The sequence below is a fragment of the Spea bombifrons genome, chromosome 12 (genome assembly GCF_027358695.1).
Source record: "Spea bombifrons isolate aSpeBom1 chromosome 12, aSpeBom1.2.pri, whole genome shotgun sequence".
NCBI lineage: Eukaryota > Metazoa > Chordata > Amphibia > Anura > Pelobatidae > Spea > Spea bombifrons.
The window spans coordinates 5,911,762-5,929,243 of record NC_071098.1 but is presented as its reverse complement, the minus strand read 5'-3'; the positions used below and the strand labels follow the sequence as shown (position 1 = coordinate 5,929,243).

Here is a 17,482-nt window from a genome sequence, read left to right as displayed (position 1 = left end):
CTGCAAGTAACAAGACGGGCACTCAGCCTATTTACACCAATACTCTCTACTCACCGAAACCTCAGGGTGTGGGTTACCGCGTGCCGCTCAGAATTAATATTTATCTGGCTTATTTAATACTCGACTTATTTTCAGCATTTTCCCCAGGCCAGCAATAATCAACTTTTGCCGACTAACGCAGTCCTTGGGGTGACTTAGTAACGAGTCAAACCTTTGTTAAAAACAGAAACGTGGGAATCAGATTGGTTTTCTTGGGAAGCAAATATTTTCATATACTTCGCTACATTTATTTATTTATTTTAAATCTTGAATGAATTCTCTAGTTAGCCCTTTAACAGCAGATTAAATTTTCTTTATCCTTCAGATAAAACGTCTTGCGCGGCTTCAATTACAGATTTCTTGGTTTTTAAGAGACAGGAGAGTTCCCGTTGGAAACACGAAATGCCGATTAAATACCGGCTAAGCCCCTTGATGGTAATCTTTGTAATCATTCAGCGATGAAGGCGACATCCCGAGACTAAACCGCTCCGGTAAGGGTTAATTCTAGAAGCCATTGAGCATCATGAACTCTGCTGTCCAGACAGATGCGACGTCTGCGTCTCAGTAGGTATTGCGCAATAACCGAATACGCGCACCATGCATGCGGGGGATCAAGCAGAATCCTATATATAACACAGCGTGCCGGATCATCAGATTTAAGAGTAATGCCAAGATAAGTCCTCGGGCTTAGAGGTATATAAATGCAAATGTATTACACGTTACGGGAGAGAGCTTGGCGCCTTCACAATGCGGTTTCATGGCTATTTTTATTTCTCAGCTGTTGGATTAAAACTCACATTACACCCAGCCGAGCACCTGTACGAACCTCCTCTGTCCTCCATTTATAGCATGTTAAATACCGTACGGCCCCGCTGGATACAGTTACGCTTCGATCTCGGGCTTAGAACGGCACGTTACCGATTTTATGGAAAAGCTCCGGCAGCTGGACTTCTACTTTCTCTCTCTGAAACATGTGATACTCGGCTTGCTCGCAGATCGGAGGAATTAAGTTGAATTGCCGTGCGACCGAATAGGCTTCCTTAGAGGGGGAAAAGAAAGGATAAATAAAAAATAAATTTCCGCACAATTTTCGCGTGGAGGGTTTGTTTTTAGAGGGTCTTTAATTAACACAAGTAAATTTGTTAGGGGGAAAACAGACATTTTAGATGTCTAAAAAAAAATAAATAAAAAAAAAAGGGAGATTGTACACACCTGCAGAAAAATAAAATGGGCTTTTTTATACGCCCCATTTTTTGAGGACTACCCGATTAGTAACACATTATGGGTTTGTATGATGAGGTCTTATGGCAGAAGAGGATAAAACCCGAAAGGAAAAAAAGTCAGTTAAAGGCGCTTTGTACAAAAAAAAAAAAAAAAAAAAACAACAACAACAAAAAAAAAACCCAGCAGAAAATAAGCTTATTGAAATGAAGTAAGAAGGCCCAGCCGGCTTCGCTGCCCCTCGTACAAACGAATGCTCGCTCAACGTCGAAAATAATTATCCTGAAATTCGTCTGGAAGCCTTTAGCCCCGACGAGGACTTGTTTATGCAAATTAGCATCAAAATCTTTGATTTTCAGTTTAAACGTAGAAGCATGGAAAGTGACGGCAGATAAGAACCATTAGGCCCATCCAGTCCGCCCAGCAGACGGTTTTGAACGTTATGTTTGCTTTCTAATGGGTATTATCGCTTGCTAGAGTTGAAATTAACATACGAAGGAGGCGAGCAGACATTTTTACGAGCTCGACTTCGGCAGGAGCCGGTAAGAGAAACATCGGTGGGAATTTCTATAAAATGGAATCTTGCGACCTTACCATTATTTCCATAGAGCTCCAGCGCGACGTCCCCCAGTACATGGCCATTCCTTGGTTAATTACGTGGGTCATGGCGCGGACAGTCTCTGCGGAAAGAAAAACGGAGCGAGGGCGGGAGGGTAAAAAACCAAAGTTACACACAGGAGGAGTATTGAGCGCCATGCAGGAATCTAAGTCTACAACACCAAGAGGGAACGAGTGCTGCAAGGACATCTTGCAAGCAGTGTAATTTGTCTCTTTCCTTTTCAAAAGCAGTCTTTACTGAACTCAAAAGGAGGCAAAAAAACCCAAACGGCAGGATTTCCGGTTATCCTTTTCTAAACAGCAAGTGAGAACCCAGCTCTGACCAGAAGCACTTTGGGATGAAGGCGAAGGGTACCGAGAACCAACAATGGGTCCGCGAAGAGGATTAAGACCATCGCAGTAACAAACTACACTATGTCCGCAAACACACAACACGGTAACACGTAGCTGGGAATAACACGCACCCGAGGCTCACTTATTACACGTGAAAAGATCTGTTTAACAATCAGGAAAGCCAAAGATTGGACGATGCGTTCCATGCCAGCCTTATCAGAAAGTTCTAACTTAAAGTAGAGTCAACCGAGCGTGAATGAACAAAAATAAATCCAATTAATACATGAATGAAGTCTATTTCTATGAGGGATTCGGGGTTGGCTGGTTGGGGTTGGCTGGTGGGGAGGGTTGACTAATTCATGGCTCTCGGCTCAGAAAGATCATAAGAGTTACCAAGTTTACGCCGTTAACCAAAAATGTTAATTTTTCTATTAGAATTCTCCAATATCAACACAACGGGGACTTCTACAGAACTCGGGGGGGATCCAATAATAGAGCCTGGAGGAGTTACATGTCAAGTCAAAAACGATCAGGAAAGCTAAGGTCCACTTAGAAGCCTGGATTGTCAAATTTGGTCTGTAACCTCTTCAGATTTCAGAGCTTTGTCTCATAAATCATACGACATGAATGTAGCTGGAACCTAACCCAGTGGTTTGATCATTAAAACCTGTAAACAAGTAAACAGCCTCGATGCTTTGAAAGCATTACTATGGTGGGAGACAAATGGCAAGCCATTAAACAGGACCAGAATCTCCTCTTACTTTGTACATAAAAATAATAAAACCGAGCTGGCGGGTATACAGTTGTTGGTTTAGTGCGAATGAATGAAGGGATTTCTTACCCAATGCATCCACTAACCTTCCAGAAGAAACCAACACTTATGGAAAACAGCAACGGTTCCCAAACAGCAATCACGGACCAAAATGCTCAGGTTTGTGGAACATTACTGGGGACTTTTAACATCATGGGCTGTCGGCGGCCCTGAGGACTGGGTGTCCAACAACCATTTAGATACACAGTCTCCAGACAAAGGGGAAGCGACTAAAAAGGTTGGAATTTAAAGACTTCATCTTGCAACATTAACTCTCCCACAACAAACGAATGAAGCAGCGACACTGCGTACCAAGCTGCGTCAGAAAGCGGATATTTGATGTTTCTGCCCTAATTCTGAAGGAGCCGACATTCCCGCAGGAGGCTTCGCCAAAACTAGAACAGTAACGAGGTGTTTGTGGAGATTCCCGCAGGAAGAAAATGTCATTTTCTTTTTTTTTTTTTTCGGAAAAAAACCAATTCTAGTCTAGAAATTTAGACCGACCTACAGGATATTAAAAACGTTAACACGCGATGCGCTCGACATGCGCCGGTCTGCGGCTCGCAGGAAATTGTGCCTCGAATCTTATCACTATATCTCAATATATCTACAAAAGCAGCGTTCTACACAAACCGTTAAGGAGCCTCGACTAGCCGTTGGTAAACTTTATACGTTTCACGACTCGTTACTTTCCTGAGGATCTTTAAGACGCAATTCATTGAATGACTTAAATGCACACATAACATGTTAGGGCCAGGTGCATGCTGGGAATGTTATGCTGTTAGCCAATGAGGTGATATTAACGCAAAACTAGCCTCAAAACCGCACCATTAAAAAAAAATGTTAAAGAAGAAAAGGTCATATTTTAGGTTTTAAGGGAAATAAGAAAATGTAAATGAACGTATCTATGAGAAATACAGAATATATTCACTATTCGGCCCGTACGAGCCATTGCTCCATATGGATTTGGAATGTATAAGAAGCTTGTATTCCGCACCAACGCCTTTCTGTATAAGCTCTGGGAGTATTGTATAGATTTTGGTGTTAAATGCTGAGAATTAAGCAGTCGGCGGGGACTCCACTGATTGCTATGGCGATTGCTCCACTTTTCATTAGCATTCCCCTTCATGCACAACTTCCATTGAGATCCAATAACAGCAATAATAATAATAACCCAACTACATTAAGTAACAACAAAAGAGGAATACTGGAAGTTAAGATGCTGCTCACATAAGGTGGGTTTCTCATCCGCGCATATCGCCTATTTTTAAACTACTTTAAATATTAAGCGTAGGCTTTTTTTAGTGACAGATCTTCTGTAAGCATTAACGGTGACTCAACGGTGACATCATCGTAAAAAGGCAGCGAAAAACGTTAAAAAAGCAATTCCCCCCCCCCCCGGCGATCCGTAGCTGGCATCTCCTGGCACGGGTCGCAGCCGCATGTCATTAGATCTCCCCGAGCGAGACGGCGCGGCGGGCGGCATGGATATGAATGGAAGCCGGCGTCCTCACTGCGATGCGAAGGTCTGCGGCAAACGCGGCGATGGAAAGACGCAAGCGTTTCTAAAAGGACGTCCAACGGAAGAGAAAGCGAACAGCATGCGGCTCATCTATACATTTATGGTTAAAAACGCTCGATATTGGCTCATAATCTAAGAGGACTTTTCCGGGATATATCTGTGAGCGGATAGATAGATGTAGATCTCTTTTATTCGCTTTGGAATTTATTCATATATTTAACATTTTTTCTCTCTCTTTTATTTATTTATTATTAGTTTCGGGAACCGGCGGCCCGTCTTTCTCCGTCATGCAGAATTCCTTTTCCGCGTCTCCGACGAACGTATCGGCTCATGCCAAAAAAAAATAATAATAATAATAATGAGATAAAAAGAAAAGCAGTCGACATCCACACCAAGCATCAGACACGGACATGCGACGTCACAGAGCAACGGGCTAACAAGGCTCCGAGAATCTAAAGAAAACGAAAACTCAATGAGGAGGCGCTCCGCTGGCAGAGCACGCTGCGCATGGAATATCATCGAGGAAAACGTCTGTCGCAGGCAGAACAAACATCCTCTACAATTGGGCAAATATGGCGATGGTTACGTGTTCAGGGGGCGACAATACATATATACTTATATATATATATATATTTTTTTTTTTCTCTCTTTACTTTTTTTTTTTGCTGCTTTTGGAACTATTTGGCGTCGTTCAAAACCCATTAATTTAAGGGTACAGTAAAGCTAAATCTAAAAACGGACCTTGCGACGTCTCACGTATCCCAGTTACTATCCTCACATATATTTGTCGGCTGTTTGTCACAACACTATGCTCAACGAGAAAGCAAAAAATGATAAAACAAATAATACATTTTTAAAAAAAAAAGGACAAATACTTTTCTAGAAGGCACGAACAGGAAACTTTGTAAATAGAAACATGGTAACAATTAAAACCCGAAGAACGATTGTCCGAGCTGGAATTTTCAACAAAGAAATATAGATTTAGGGGAAAAAAAATGTACTTTTTAGGAATATTGTTTCCTGCTTTACTGTCCCCTAAAACAGACGAACGCCAACATCCTCACGCAGCAGAGATATGATTAAGTTGAGGCTTTCTGAGGAAGGGTTTTTGGGGGCAAACGTTTGATTCTGGTGCATTTTTGCCCAACTGTAGCCTAAATCTGGTCTTCAAGAAAGATTGAGCGGTAATATTTCTTGAAGATGGGTGGGAAGCATCATTGAGTTTCCTCGTCACATCACCAACGTGCTGCGGAGAGGGTTACCGAAGTCAAACATATCGCCAATGATGCCGGATTTACGCGGGCGGAGAGAAGACACCAGCCTTTTCAGTACAGAAACCATGCAGAAAACCCAAGATACAGAACGATGGGGGGAGGGGGCACAAATCAGGGTAACGGGGGGGGGCATGTAGCAATTAAACAGACTTACAAAAATAAAATGGGGTTTTACTTGCAAGATGTTCTTAAAGGGGCATTTTTTTGGTTTATGCATTTTATGGATAAGAGTTGGTTGGGGGGGGGGTCACACTTGTATGGTATAGATAAAAAAAGACATTATCTGTCCCATAAAATGCCTGCCGGACAGGAAAGTCAGCATGGAGACCGTGGGTACTATGTACCTTCTATGATGAATGTTCTTGACCTGGAAGAACTAAATGGGTCCCCTGGTGATAAAAGAAAAGTTTGAGAGACCAGAGTTTACAGCGGAAGGATTATGGCAGAGCACAGAATGCGATAATCACGTTGAACGACCATAGATACGTCTTGTGTCTGTCGCGTGTGGGCAATGGCCGACGGCACTTAAGGTGCGGAGGGCCTCCAGTCCGCCCGGTAGGACCTTCCGGGGTGGGAAGTGGGGTTTACAGTAAAAAAAACAATAAAAGCCTCTGAGATGTGTCCTCGCTAACATATCCCCCACCGAGCTTCCAACCAACACTAACGTCTCCTCAAGAATAACGCGAGTAGCCGTGAATGGTGAAAAAACTAGGAATTCAATCATTTTCAATCTGTAAAGTCGGGGGTGTGGATTTATTATATGAACATTTACCGCAACTGATCAATATTTGAAGGCAACAAAACTGAGAATGCAAATGTTTAGAATCTAGGAAAATCTGTTCATTTTAGGCAGAATGGGGGTCATGAACGGTGCTGCCGAGACCCCCAGTCCGTGGTCGCCTGTGCATTTTACAGTCTGTCTGATGGGTTTCACGTTCAAAGTGCATGGCGGGGCTTTGGGAAGAGGAATGCGATAAAAGAAAAGCAGTCTATATAAAAAATCCGCATCCGCCAGTGGGCGACCCAACTATAAAAGATATATCGCTACAGAGTATCTTTCAAAGTCAGAGACGGGTCTCCGGGTTATAAACGCATCGTGTCGTGTGTTAGTGGTTAGTGATTATTTCTGCAACCAAAGTAAAAACCTAATACGCTATATGTTGGGAATGATATAGAACATTTTTTGATTGATTTTCCCCCAAAATTGACAAAAAAATGAATGAAGAAACGGACGGTAACACAAAAGTATGCGTCTGTAACAAATATGACAACGGAGGACAAGAAACGTATTAAAAGAGCGATTGAGGGCGCCTTATTAACGTAAAGGGGTCTTACCTTCCATGGGGGTATTTGGATCCGGACGATTAGCAAAGACGACATCCACATAATCCAGCTGTAACCTTTCTAAAGAAGCTTTCAAGCCTACAGAGAGAGAAAGAGAAGAAAACGCCAATAAAAACAGCAACAATTAAACGTTTCAGTCCGTTCCGGAGCTTTACGGGTCACGTCAGTCCCAAGAACGCGAAGCGCCTCCGATATAAGGGTGAGAATGTACCTTCGATGATATGCTTTCTCGATAAACCTCTTTCCGTTTCCGCTCTAAAACGCAAAACAAAAACGTCAACGAGATGTCTGACCCGACAGAAAACGCTATTTCCGTTACTAGTAAAATGGCCGGGTTCACGTACTTTCCTCCCCAGAATATTTTGGTCGTTATAACCAAGCTGGAGCGCCTAGAACGGGGGCAAGAGAACAGAATACGGTCAGAGACAAAGAACACGGTTATTTTTAATAAGCTAAAGTGCAAAAAAAAAAAAAAAGCGGGTTTCAAATTGCGTAAAGCGGCCGCGGCGTATGAAGGAATGAAGCTAAACTATTACTCCCCGTGAATTATTTAACGGCGTTTTCCCTTTCAGCGCGAGATCGCTACGGACGGCGCTGGTCTTCGCATAAAAGATTCATCAAGGAACATGAAAGCGCAAACATAAAAAAAAAACAATTACCTCCATCCTTTCTTCTTAATGATATTCCCCAATACAACTTCCGCCCTAAAACACATAAATAGAGAAAATATCACGGCTAACGAGCGGAAATAACTGAAAACGCGGCTCCTAATTACTGGGATAGAACACTTTCTAGCGAGACTCTTAATCTCTTTACGCGGAGGGTCGCCAACGCCGCTCGCAAGCTGGAAAGCGCAAAAAACATCTCGTGCTCTACGTTCATTTTGCTTTTTTTGCCGGTGGCATTAAATACGTGATGGAAGCTGGATTTCTACCCTTTAGAAGTAGTAGTTGGCAATTTGGCTGTTGTAAATTGTAGTTATTGGACATACTGGCATATTTCTATAGTAAAAATCTATTTTGTATGCATTTTACTGCATGCGAATAGGTGCATTATTTCTTAAGTTATAGGATTCGTTTAGCTCCTCCCCCGGCCGCCTCTTCTGACAGCACAGAGCATACTGCGGTACGCATCTTGGACATGCGCAGTAGAAGTCCCATTCTAGCCAACGGAACCTAAGCTGCAATTGAAATCAATGTAAGTAGCCAATCACATACGTGGTATATTAACATCTTGTCTTGCTGGCAGGCATATGATTGGCTGATGCTTTAATCAATGAGGATGCTGCTGAGCACACACGATGCTTTTAATACTAATATCTAATGGTTCCAGTAGAGGCTACAGAGCAAGTCTGATAAGTCTTATAACTAAATTCAAGCATCGGTTTGTATGAAGTCCGTGGAGAATCAACTCCAATGTGCAATAAAAAAATAAATAGAGTTTTGGAGACTAGACTTGCTTTAAACAGCAATGAAAGCAGCTGGCAGAGAAGAGCATCCAAGAGAAGACCCAAGAAAGACTCGAGCAGGCAAATGCCAACCAACTGGAAAAAAACAAGCACAGAAGGACGGCAGGAGGGGGTAAAAAGGAGTAAGAAGACCGCGTCATGGGCATTTCTGTGCTACCCCCGACCGTCACATGTAACACGGCAGAAGAAAGAATCCTGCCAAGCATACATTCTCTCCTTCCCTCTTCCAGACTCGCCCTCCTTCTGCTATCTACACGACGGTGGGATTACTCAGCTGCCGGGTTTCATGAAGCTCCACATTAGCTCCGTTTGGGGAATTGTCCATTTTTGGAAGATTCAGTAAATGTTCTCCGTCCCGTTGAGTTGATGGACAGACAGACGTTGGTTGGTTTAGGATTCTACGGTCAGCAATGGCTTCTTATCCCAAAGTAACATCATAACCGCCACGTATATTAATCGCCGAATAAACACGTGTACCGCGTTTACCGACGAGTTACCAGACTTCTGGTTTAACGTCCATGCGCAAAAAAACACAAGACGGTGTACTTACTTTCCGGCCGCATACACCTCGGCGGTATCAAACAGGTTTATCCCATTCTCATACGCCAACGTCATCAACTGCTCGGCCATCTGCAGGAAGATGGAAACATACATTTTCTGCTATGTGAGCTTTGGGAAAAGATTTTTTTTTTTACATTTTTGTAAAAAGTAATGACATCATATGTAATAGGAAATGTACCAGGACATGGGGGGGGGGGGCAAACATCATTTTATACCCTAATGTTATAAGCGATAAATGACGGGTCCCTGCCTCATCCAAGGGGGATCAAGATCTTTACCAAGAGAGGGCTGGGGGGGTATATCTGTTCATTGAAGTCTCTTTTACCCAAGTTCATTGGCTACAATTTAGGCAGCGTTACTACGGTGAGGCCGGACCCCGCTTTGAAACCACGGGATTGTTGGTTTTGTCTTTGGGTCAGATCGCTGTAAGGGAATGTTAGAGGTGCTGATGGCGATTTTCCACGTGAAGACCGACCCCTCGCTCTAAATGCGACGGTATTAAGATTACCGTTCCGTCCTGGCTAGAAAATCCAATTGTCGGAGAATTCATTTTCATTGTAATCCCGTGAAAGCAGCGCTACGTACGTTATGGAGCCCCCGCTACCTGAAACACACGAAACCTAAGCCGTAAAAAGCAAAAATCCTCCCTAAAAGCAGGACGGCGCAGAGCATCGCGCTGCAGAGCATCACGCTTCGCCACATTTAAAGGGACAGCGCAGCGTTCCGGACTCCATCGCATCTTCCAACGTGCCCGATGCCCTCCGTGCTCAGACGATTCTGGCCACTGAATCAAAAGCAATGGGAACCTTTTCCACGAATGCACATGGGGGTCTAAACAGATATGTTACATGTGTCCGGGCGAGCCGGGGCGGAAAAGGCACTAAAGAATCAGATCAAGTAGCAGGAGAAGAATCCAAGGTCTCGACAGTGATGTCATTATGGGGGGTGGGGTCACAGCGGGAGTAGTCCTTAGGTGGCCAACATACTGCGGAGGTAGCACAAAGGCCTGTCCGCTGCTCTGTCCGGCATCAACGTCGTCTGGTATGACATCAAACACTGATGATGTCACCAAAGATAAATATTTGTAATAAAAGATTCTAGTTGACCTCTGGTGAGTGAGAGAACTGCTTTGGGTATTTACCACATAAATCTTTCCCTACTTTTCTGTTTTCTGCACCAAATATTTAAAAGGCTTTAAATAAAAAAACAGCCAATCAGGTGGGGCGAGGACAGATGCATGCTGGGACACACAGCCTTCTCATTAGCAGAGACAGCAAATGCAAGTCTCCAGTTTCACAGTTCCTGGAAACTAACGTATGGAGGCTTAAAAAACATAACATACAGACAGGTCCTGGGGGGTCTACTGATTAACGACGGGTTATTCCGCAGGACGAACGACTGTGACGCAGAATCTGGGAAAAGGACCGTCTCGTTTTACGCACTTCCCCTGAAAAGGAGACCGAGAAGCTTAGACGACTTTGCTTCACGTTACAAATAGTTTCTGATGAGTTGTAAAAAGATGTAGGACCCAAAAAAAACAAACAAAAAAAATTCACATATGGAAAGCGTCAAAATTACATTTCTTAACAACTGCTACCTGAGGGCAAAGTGTTATTTATAAATCACACGGAGTAAAAGGGGAGCATTCCTTACCTCATCCGTGATCTGACCTCCAAACGTCACCCATGTTCCTTTAAACACACAGATGTTATCATGTCAGAAATACTGTATGCTTCGCTTGCATCCTTGGCATGTTCCGTGCAACAAGGTCAATAGAGAGGCCTACTCAAGCTATGCAACAACCAATATATCATCGTCACTCCATCACAGCTACACACTTACACACTTACCAGCAACCACAACCTGCGTTACTTACCTTGGCTGGACCCTACGGGCGCAGTTACATAAAAAGTACCTTTTATATTTTAATATTTAACAGCGCTTGGTATTAATAAACACTCGGCCGAGGAACGGCAGCCTTTGTAAGACCGATGGCAGCAAATAATTGGGAATGTAAAAAAAAAGGCAAACAGTAAAAAAAAAATATATATACACACACACACACTACTGTTCAATAATATGCAAATCAGATCTACACACGATTGTCAATGGGGGTTTATTCACTAAGCAGTGTGTTTTTAATAAACACACACTACTGTTCAATGGTTTGGGGTCACTGTTTTAATGGAAAACAAGGAAATTCCTCGCTGTAACAATTGCAAAAGGGTTTTCTAGCGATCAATTAGCCTTTTAAACTTGGATCAGAGAACACAACGTGCCATTGGAACACGGGAGTGATGGGAGTGATAAAGGGCCATTGGAGCACAGGAGTGATGGGAGTGATAAAGGGCCATTGGAACCCAGGAGTGATGGCAGTGATAAAGGGCCATTGGAACCCAGGAGTGATGGGAGTGATAAAGGAGTGATGGGAGTGATAAAGGGCCTCTGTACACCTATGAAGAGATTCCATTACAAATCAGCCATTTCCAGCTACAATAGTTATTTACACCATTAACCCCGTCTGCGCTGGATTTCTCACCTATTTCATGTTATTTTAATGGACAAAATTTGCTTTTCGTTTAAAAACAAGGACATTTCTAAGTGACCCCGATCTTTTAAGCAGTAATGTGTGTATATATATATATATATATATATATATATATATTAAAAAATAACGGATATACATAATCAGAAGGTGAAAGTAGTGTGCTATGACATACTTAGCCATAAATCATTTGCTAGACTGGAATGCACACTTAAAATAGACTATATACATTACACGTGGGGTATAGCGTTACTCACCTAAACCAAGGCAGGAAACTCTCAAGCCGGATTTACCCAGGTTTCTGAAAAACATACACATTGGATACTGAAACAGACTAATAGTACTTGTGTACAGAGGATTGGGAAATGCATTATGTGACATCATATATGACATCATTGTGGTCTGGACCTTTAAAATGAATGGTTTATGCTGAAGCACCTGATCTGCTGTTGATCGGGGGACCGTGTGGCATTGTTGGCCACCGGCCCGCCAGGTGTTTGCCCAGCGTGCCAAACGGCCAGCCAGAACACAACATTAACCAATCTGTGCTTAAAATTGTAATTTTATTAAAAACAAACATTCTGTAGGGATCTGTGAATATATTATACATATATACATACATTATATTTACATGTAATAACAGAGGCATTGCTAAACACTAACTTACATCCACCAGGCAAGGTAGGTATATTAATAATATGCAAATCAGATATACACACGATTGTCAATGGGGTTTATTCACTAAGCAGTGTGTTGTAGAGGAGTGGAGATAAAAGAAATAATTCCATGTCAATTATTTTTGGATAACAGACAATGAAGTCACAACCAAGACTTAAACGTTCTGGACGCAGTGTAACGAAATAAATCTTAACTCCGTACTTTTTTTTCCCACCAATTACAGAACGGTAAATGAAACTATGCCGGTGCGAGCCCCGCGGAAAACGTCACAGCGGCCGGCGTGCCGGATGCCTTCAACTAACCAACAACCACGTGACAAGCAGCTTTTGGGGACGCGACCTGAGAAAGAGTTTGAAATTCCTCCGGTCGCCCCCCCAGCGCTCGCAGAAGACGTGTTTACCGACAGCGGACGTGACTCCGGGAACACACGCCAACTCTGCGCCATTTTTAGCCATTCAAAGTACTGAAATAGAGCATTAATGATGCTTAGTAAAGGTGCCGTTCCACTGGGCAAAACATGAATTGCACTCTCTTATATAAATAAATGAAAAAAGTTTTATTCTTTCCATTAAAACACCACAAGACACTTGAGTTGTTTCTGCTTCTATGGCAACAACCCATCACTAAGCCAGTGTTTCTGGCCAAATGTTCCATGATTAAGTAATTATTTCTGCGAAATGTTTAGGCATTCAGTCCGTGGTCCCTTTACATTCCTGCAGAGTCCCCCCATTTGGACTTGTCCCCTTTACAAATCCCACCACTATTTGCCATGCGGAAGATGAGTTCCTTACACGTGGTTTACTTACCGCCCGTCAGCTCCAGCGCTGGCTCAGCAAACGTCACGCGGGGGGGGGGGGTAGAAAGCGTTCACATTTATTTCAGGGGCACGCTAAGGCCGGTAACTTGGGGGCTCAGTAGGCTTGTGTAACTCGTGTTATGTTACGTGTCTTTGCAGCAGTAGGGCGAGGAAAGAGAGTGTGTGTGTGAGTGTATGGTGTTAGCATGTGTGTGTGCGAGGTCATGGTGTAAGCATGTGTGTCAGCATATAATGTTAGTTAGAGGATATGTTAGTGTATGGTTAGTGGTTTGAGGTGGATGAGTAAGGGGATTGTGTGAGTGTGTATGAATGTGCAAGTGTAAATTGTATAGTGTTAGAGTGAGTGGGGGGTTGGAGCGAGTTTGTGAGTTGGTATGTGTATGTGTTTTAGTTAATTGCTAAGAAATATTGTACCCGAGGGGCACTTAGCCTAAACTCATCCCTGAGTGTTTTTCTGCCATGGATTGGCTGATTCAAGCATCTACCTAAGGAAAGCTTACTTACTTTTCTGCACATTAAAGTACTTCATCATTATGCATTCTGCACTGGTGGGGCTGCCTGGGACATTAAACTGGCCCTTTAACATACAATAAATCATATTTATAAAATAAGACTAGTTGACGTCCCCACACGGGGGGCAATGTCAGGTGGCAGGGGGGGCGGCAGTAACAGATGCTCGCTGTTATGTCCACCAAAGTATTAGCGCAAATCATCAGATTACGCCGTCCAATCCCTTTTTTCCTGCAAAGCTGCCAGAGGTTAAACGAGAAGCAAATCATTTGTTTCCCTGCCCGTTATCCCGGGAGTTTAATTATTCTCTTCTCACATTAAAGAGGAGGCGACTTTAACCCTGCGAGAGCCACGGAAGTGCTCAACTCACAGCTAAAGTGTTAAACTCTTACAGGGAAGACAACTTCATTTTGTGTCATCTCAATTAAATACTTAGTATCTGTAGGCAATCAATTGAAATACCATAATATGTGGTGTGTAAGCCTGGGAGCCGAGCGCTCTTTACCTAATGTAAAGAAGCACCACTGTTATTGGCGCTATATAAATAAAAGAGAATAGTAATAATGGATGCCAGGACCATGTGTCACAATCACAAATCAGATTGTCAAAGGCTTAGATGTGATGTAACAGGGTGGTGGATGAATGGAACAGCCTCCCAGCAGAAGTGGTAGAGGTTCATAGAGCAAGGGGATTTACACATGCATGGGACAGGCATAAGGTTCTGAATAACGGTGTGCAACTGAACTGCCATTTAATGTAAAGGAAATCACATAAACATACATACACTTGCTAAGCTGCTGCTTATTCAGAGAGAGAGATCCTCTTTATTTAATATATCGGGTCGTCTTAGTCTGTTTACCCTTGGAATGTAGGGACTGTAAGAAGTGCCATGGGAATTGTTGGTGCTATATAAATAACAATATTTCTATAAATGAAAACCCAGTTCTTCTCTACACGGACATAATAAAAAAATAACCATCTCGGGGTTATAATCAAAATCAGAATGGAAACGATCAGCAATGACTTGGAATGAATGAAATAAAAGAGTTTCTCCGGTTTCAGAGCTTAATCTTCAAATTCAGATACTTTACATTATAGCAGTTCTATGAGATGAGCCCCCCCCCCCCGAAGTGTTTACAGTAAAAATATCTGGTTTCACCATTTCTCATCGATCAGATGCTAAGAGGGGATGAGACTCAGAACTACAAACCCCCCCAACACTTTGTAAAATAAATAACCATTAGGAACCTATATACTTATATATATATATATATCTCTCTGCGAGTTACTCGGGACACTAAGCAAACCAAAAAGTGTGTTTATCTGTCCTCAAATGTTTGCAATGCGACGTATGTGCGACTTCTATTTAAAGCGACGGCGGGAAGCTTACACCACGGACCGGGCGAATGCGACGCGTGACGACAGCTGCAGGACGCCGAGCCCCCCGTCCGTATCCCCCGCGTACCTGCAGCATCTTGCTACATACACATCACGACGGCACAGCACAGAATCAACGAATAAACGGACTCGGCCGCACTCGGCTCTTCTGCCCTACCTATACTTCATTCCCGGCTGACGCGAGCTGGAGTCACTCGGGGTGGGAACATTCTGCACCGACAGCTGCCCCAGGCTCCGAGCCACCATGGCTACAGTCCGGAATTTGGCCCGCGTGGCGAGGTTTGGGCTGCTGACATTTTGTCGGTTCAGTCTGTCTTCTCCGCTCCTGCCTTTCAAACTATGCTCCGAGCAGGCGAACGAAACTTGCATCTTGACTTATTTATTATCGTTTTCTTCGCAATGTCTTCTTTAGATCACTTCTGCTCTTCTGAGATTTTGTTTCCTCCTTTGGATCATCGATCAGATGTTTGCTCGCTTTCCGGAGATACAGATTAATAAACCCATTCTTATCATCACAGATGGTTAAGAAAAAAAGAAGAAAAAAGGTAATTTTAAAAACCAGGAGACGGCGGATATTACAGGAAATTATCTGATCTTCACACAGAGGGGGCCAAAAGCCATATCCTTCAAAAAAAAAGAAAAAACAATGTATAATAATAATAAAAAAATAGATTTATATTTCCACAGAGAGAGTTTCAAAAAGTAAAACGATGAAATTTTTTTTTACTTTTATCAACAGCAAAAATTTTGAAAAAAGAATCTAAAAAAATAAATAGATCCGTAAAAGGTCCATCTCACGATGCCAGGTCCTGAGGCTCCAGAACCAGAAGTCCTCGCGGATAACGAAGGTACGATACACCAAGAGCTCTATCGAGGCACAGATGTCGGCTTCTCCACGCCGCGCATGCTGGTTAGTAAACTGCAGCAGCTCCTCTTTCTTGGACAGCCGAGTCGACCTCTGAAGTTCAGAGCATGCTGCACCTCGACTGATGCTCAGCGGCTCACACGCTTCTTTAAGTCAATCAGGTGGCCAGCGAGCCGAACGGAACGCGCTCAGCAATTCATTATTAACTAAAGGGGAATGCACCGAGGCTTCTCCTGCCCAAGGATTAGTGGAAGGCTGCTATTGTCTCGGTCTATAATCTATAATACCCAAATCACCTCGCGATACGATAACATTGTCACATTAAAAAGAAATGTAACCACTACGGGTACTTATTGTATTTAGAAATAGAATTTCCATTCCACAAACAATTATTTATACTTATTATACTATATTATTATTTATACTTATTATATTATTATTATTTATACTTCTTATATTATTTTATTATTATTATCAATGCTTCTTATACTATATTATTTATGCTTCTTATACTATATTATTTATACTTCTTATACTATATTATTATTTATACTTCTTATACTATCTTATTATTTATACTTCTTATACTATATTAATATTTATACTTATACTATATTATTATTTATACTATATTATTTATACTTATACTTTATTATTATTTATACTTAGACAATATTATTATTCATACTTATTATAAGAATTATACTTTTTATGCCATTAGACTCAAACAAGCACAATACCAACAACAACACGAAAATAATGTATAAAATTATAAATGATTACTTATTGCAGTGGTTTTTTTTTTTTTTTTTTTTTTTTTTTTTTTTTAAACAGCTCTCTCTCTATATATTTTGTTTACTAATAATTGAAACGTTCTGAAAAGATATACAATGTAGCTAAATTTCTGTAACTTGTATCTGCTTTCCCCTGTATCTGCTGCGTGATAACTGACTTAGTGCTGGCTGACACAGATACTCCATATGCACATAGATCTGAAACGTTGGATGTTTTCTTTAAAAAAAAAAAAAAAAAAAAAAAAATACAAGGAGGAGCAAACTCACTAACATACGATCGTTAATTTACTATACTTTAATAAGGGAGTGATAAATAAGTGGAAGAGCCTCCCAGCAAAAAAGGTAGAGGTTAACATAGTAATTTATTCTCCTGGAGGTGATTATTTATATATTCTTCTGGATGAAAAGTGTGGAGAGAATTTAAGGACAGTGGGTTTGGTGGACAATATGGTGTGCTTGAGGGAGTCACAGAGGGTTTAAGAACATGGTTAGAGAGAGTAGGTATGAGAGAAAGTAGGTATGAGAGAGAGAGTAGGTATGAGAGAGAGAGTAGGTATGAGAGAGAGAGTAGGTATGAGAGAGAGAGTAGGTATATGAGAGAGAGTAGGTATGAGAGAGAGTAGGTATGAGAGAGAGTAGGTATGAGAGAGAGTAGGTACGTGCACCATGTTTACCTGGGGGAAG

General features: G+C 42.1%; 1 protein-coding gene across 8 annotated transcripts in view; it reads right to left on the bottom strand.

The window, feature by feature from the left end:
* The window catches only part of KCNAB2 (potassium voltage-gated channel subfamily A regulatory beta subunit 2), a 56,111-nt gene that overhangs the window by 2,488 nt on the left and 36,141 nt on the right, over positions 1 to 17,482 (bottom strand). For 3 of the 8 annotated variants that reach the window (XM_053452496.1, XM_053452497.1, XM_053452492.1), the window contains 10 exons: positions 11,994 to 12,037; positions 10,845 to 10,882; positions 9,181 to 9,260; positions 7,822 to 7,866; positions 7,507 to 7,551; positions 7,374 to 7,417; positions 7,154 to 7,240; positions 6,163 to 6,207; positions 1,855 to 1,940; positions 958 to 1,078 (listed from right to left, as the gene is read on the bottom strand). In XM_053452496.1, coding sequence (XP_053308471.1) covers positions 958 to 1,078; positions 1,855 to 1,940; positions 6,163 to 6,207; positions 7,154 to 7,240; positions 7,374 to 7,417; positions 7,507 to 7,551; positions 7,822 to 7,866; positions 9,181 to 9,260; positions 10,845 to 10,882; positions 11,994 to 12,037 — 635 coding nt within the window. Of the gene's footprint in view, positions 1 to 957; positions 1,079 to 1,854; positions 1,941 to 6,162; positions 6,208 to 7,153; positions 7,241 to 7,373; positions 7,418 to 7,506; positions 7,552 to 7,821; positions 7,867 to 9,180; positions 9,261 to 10,844; positions 10,883 to 11,993; positions 12,038 to 15,296; positions 15,509 to 17,482 lie in introns of those variants that run through there. The other 5 variants (XM_053452498.1, XM_053452499.1, XM_053452493.1 and 2 more) reach the window with 3 other exon arrangements.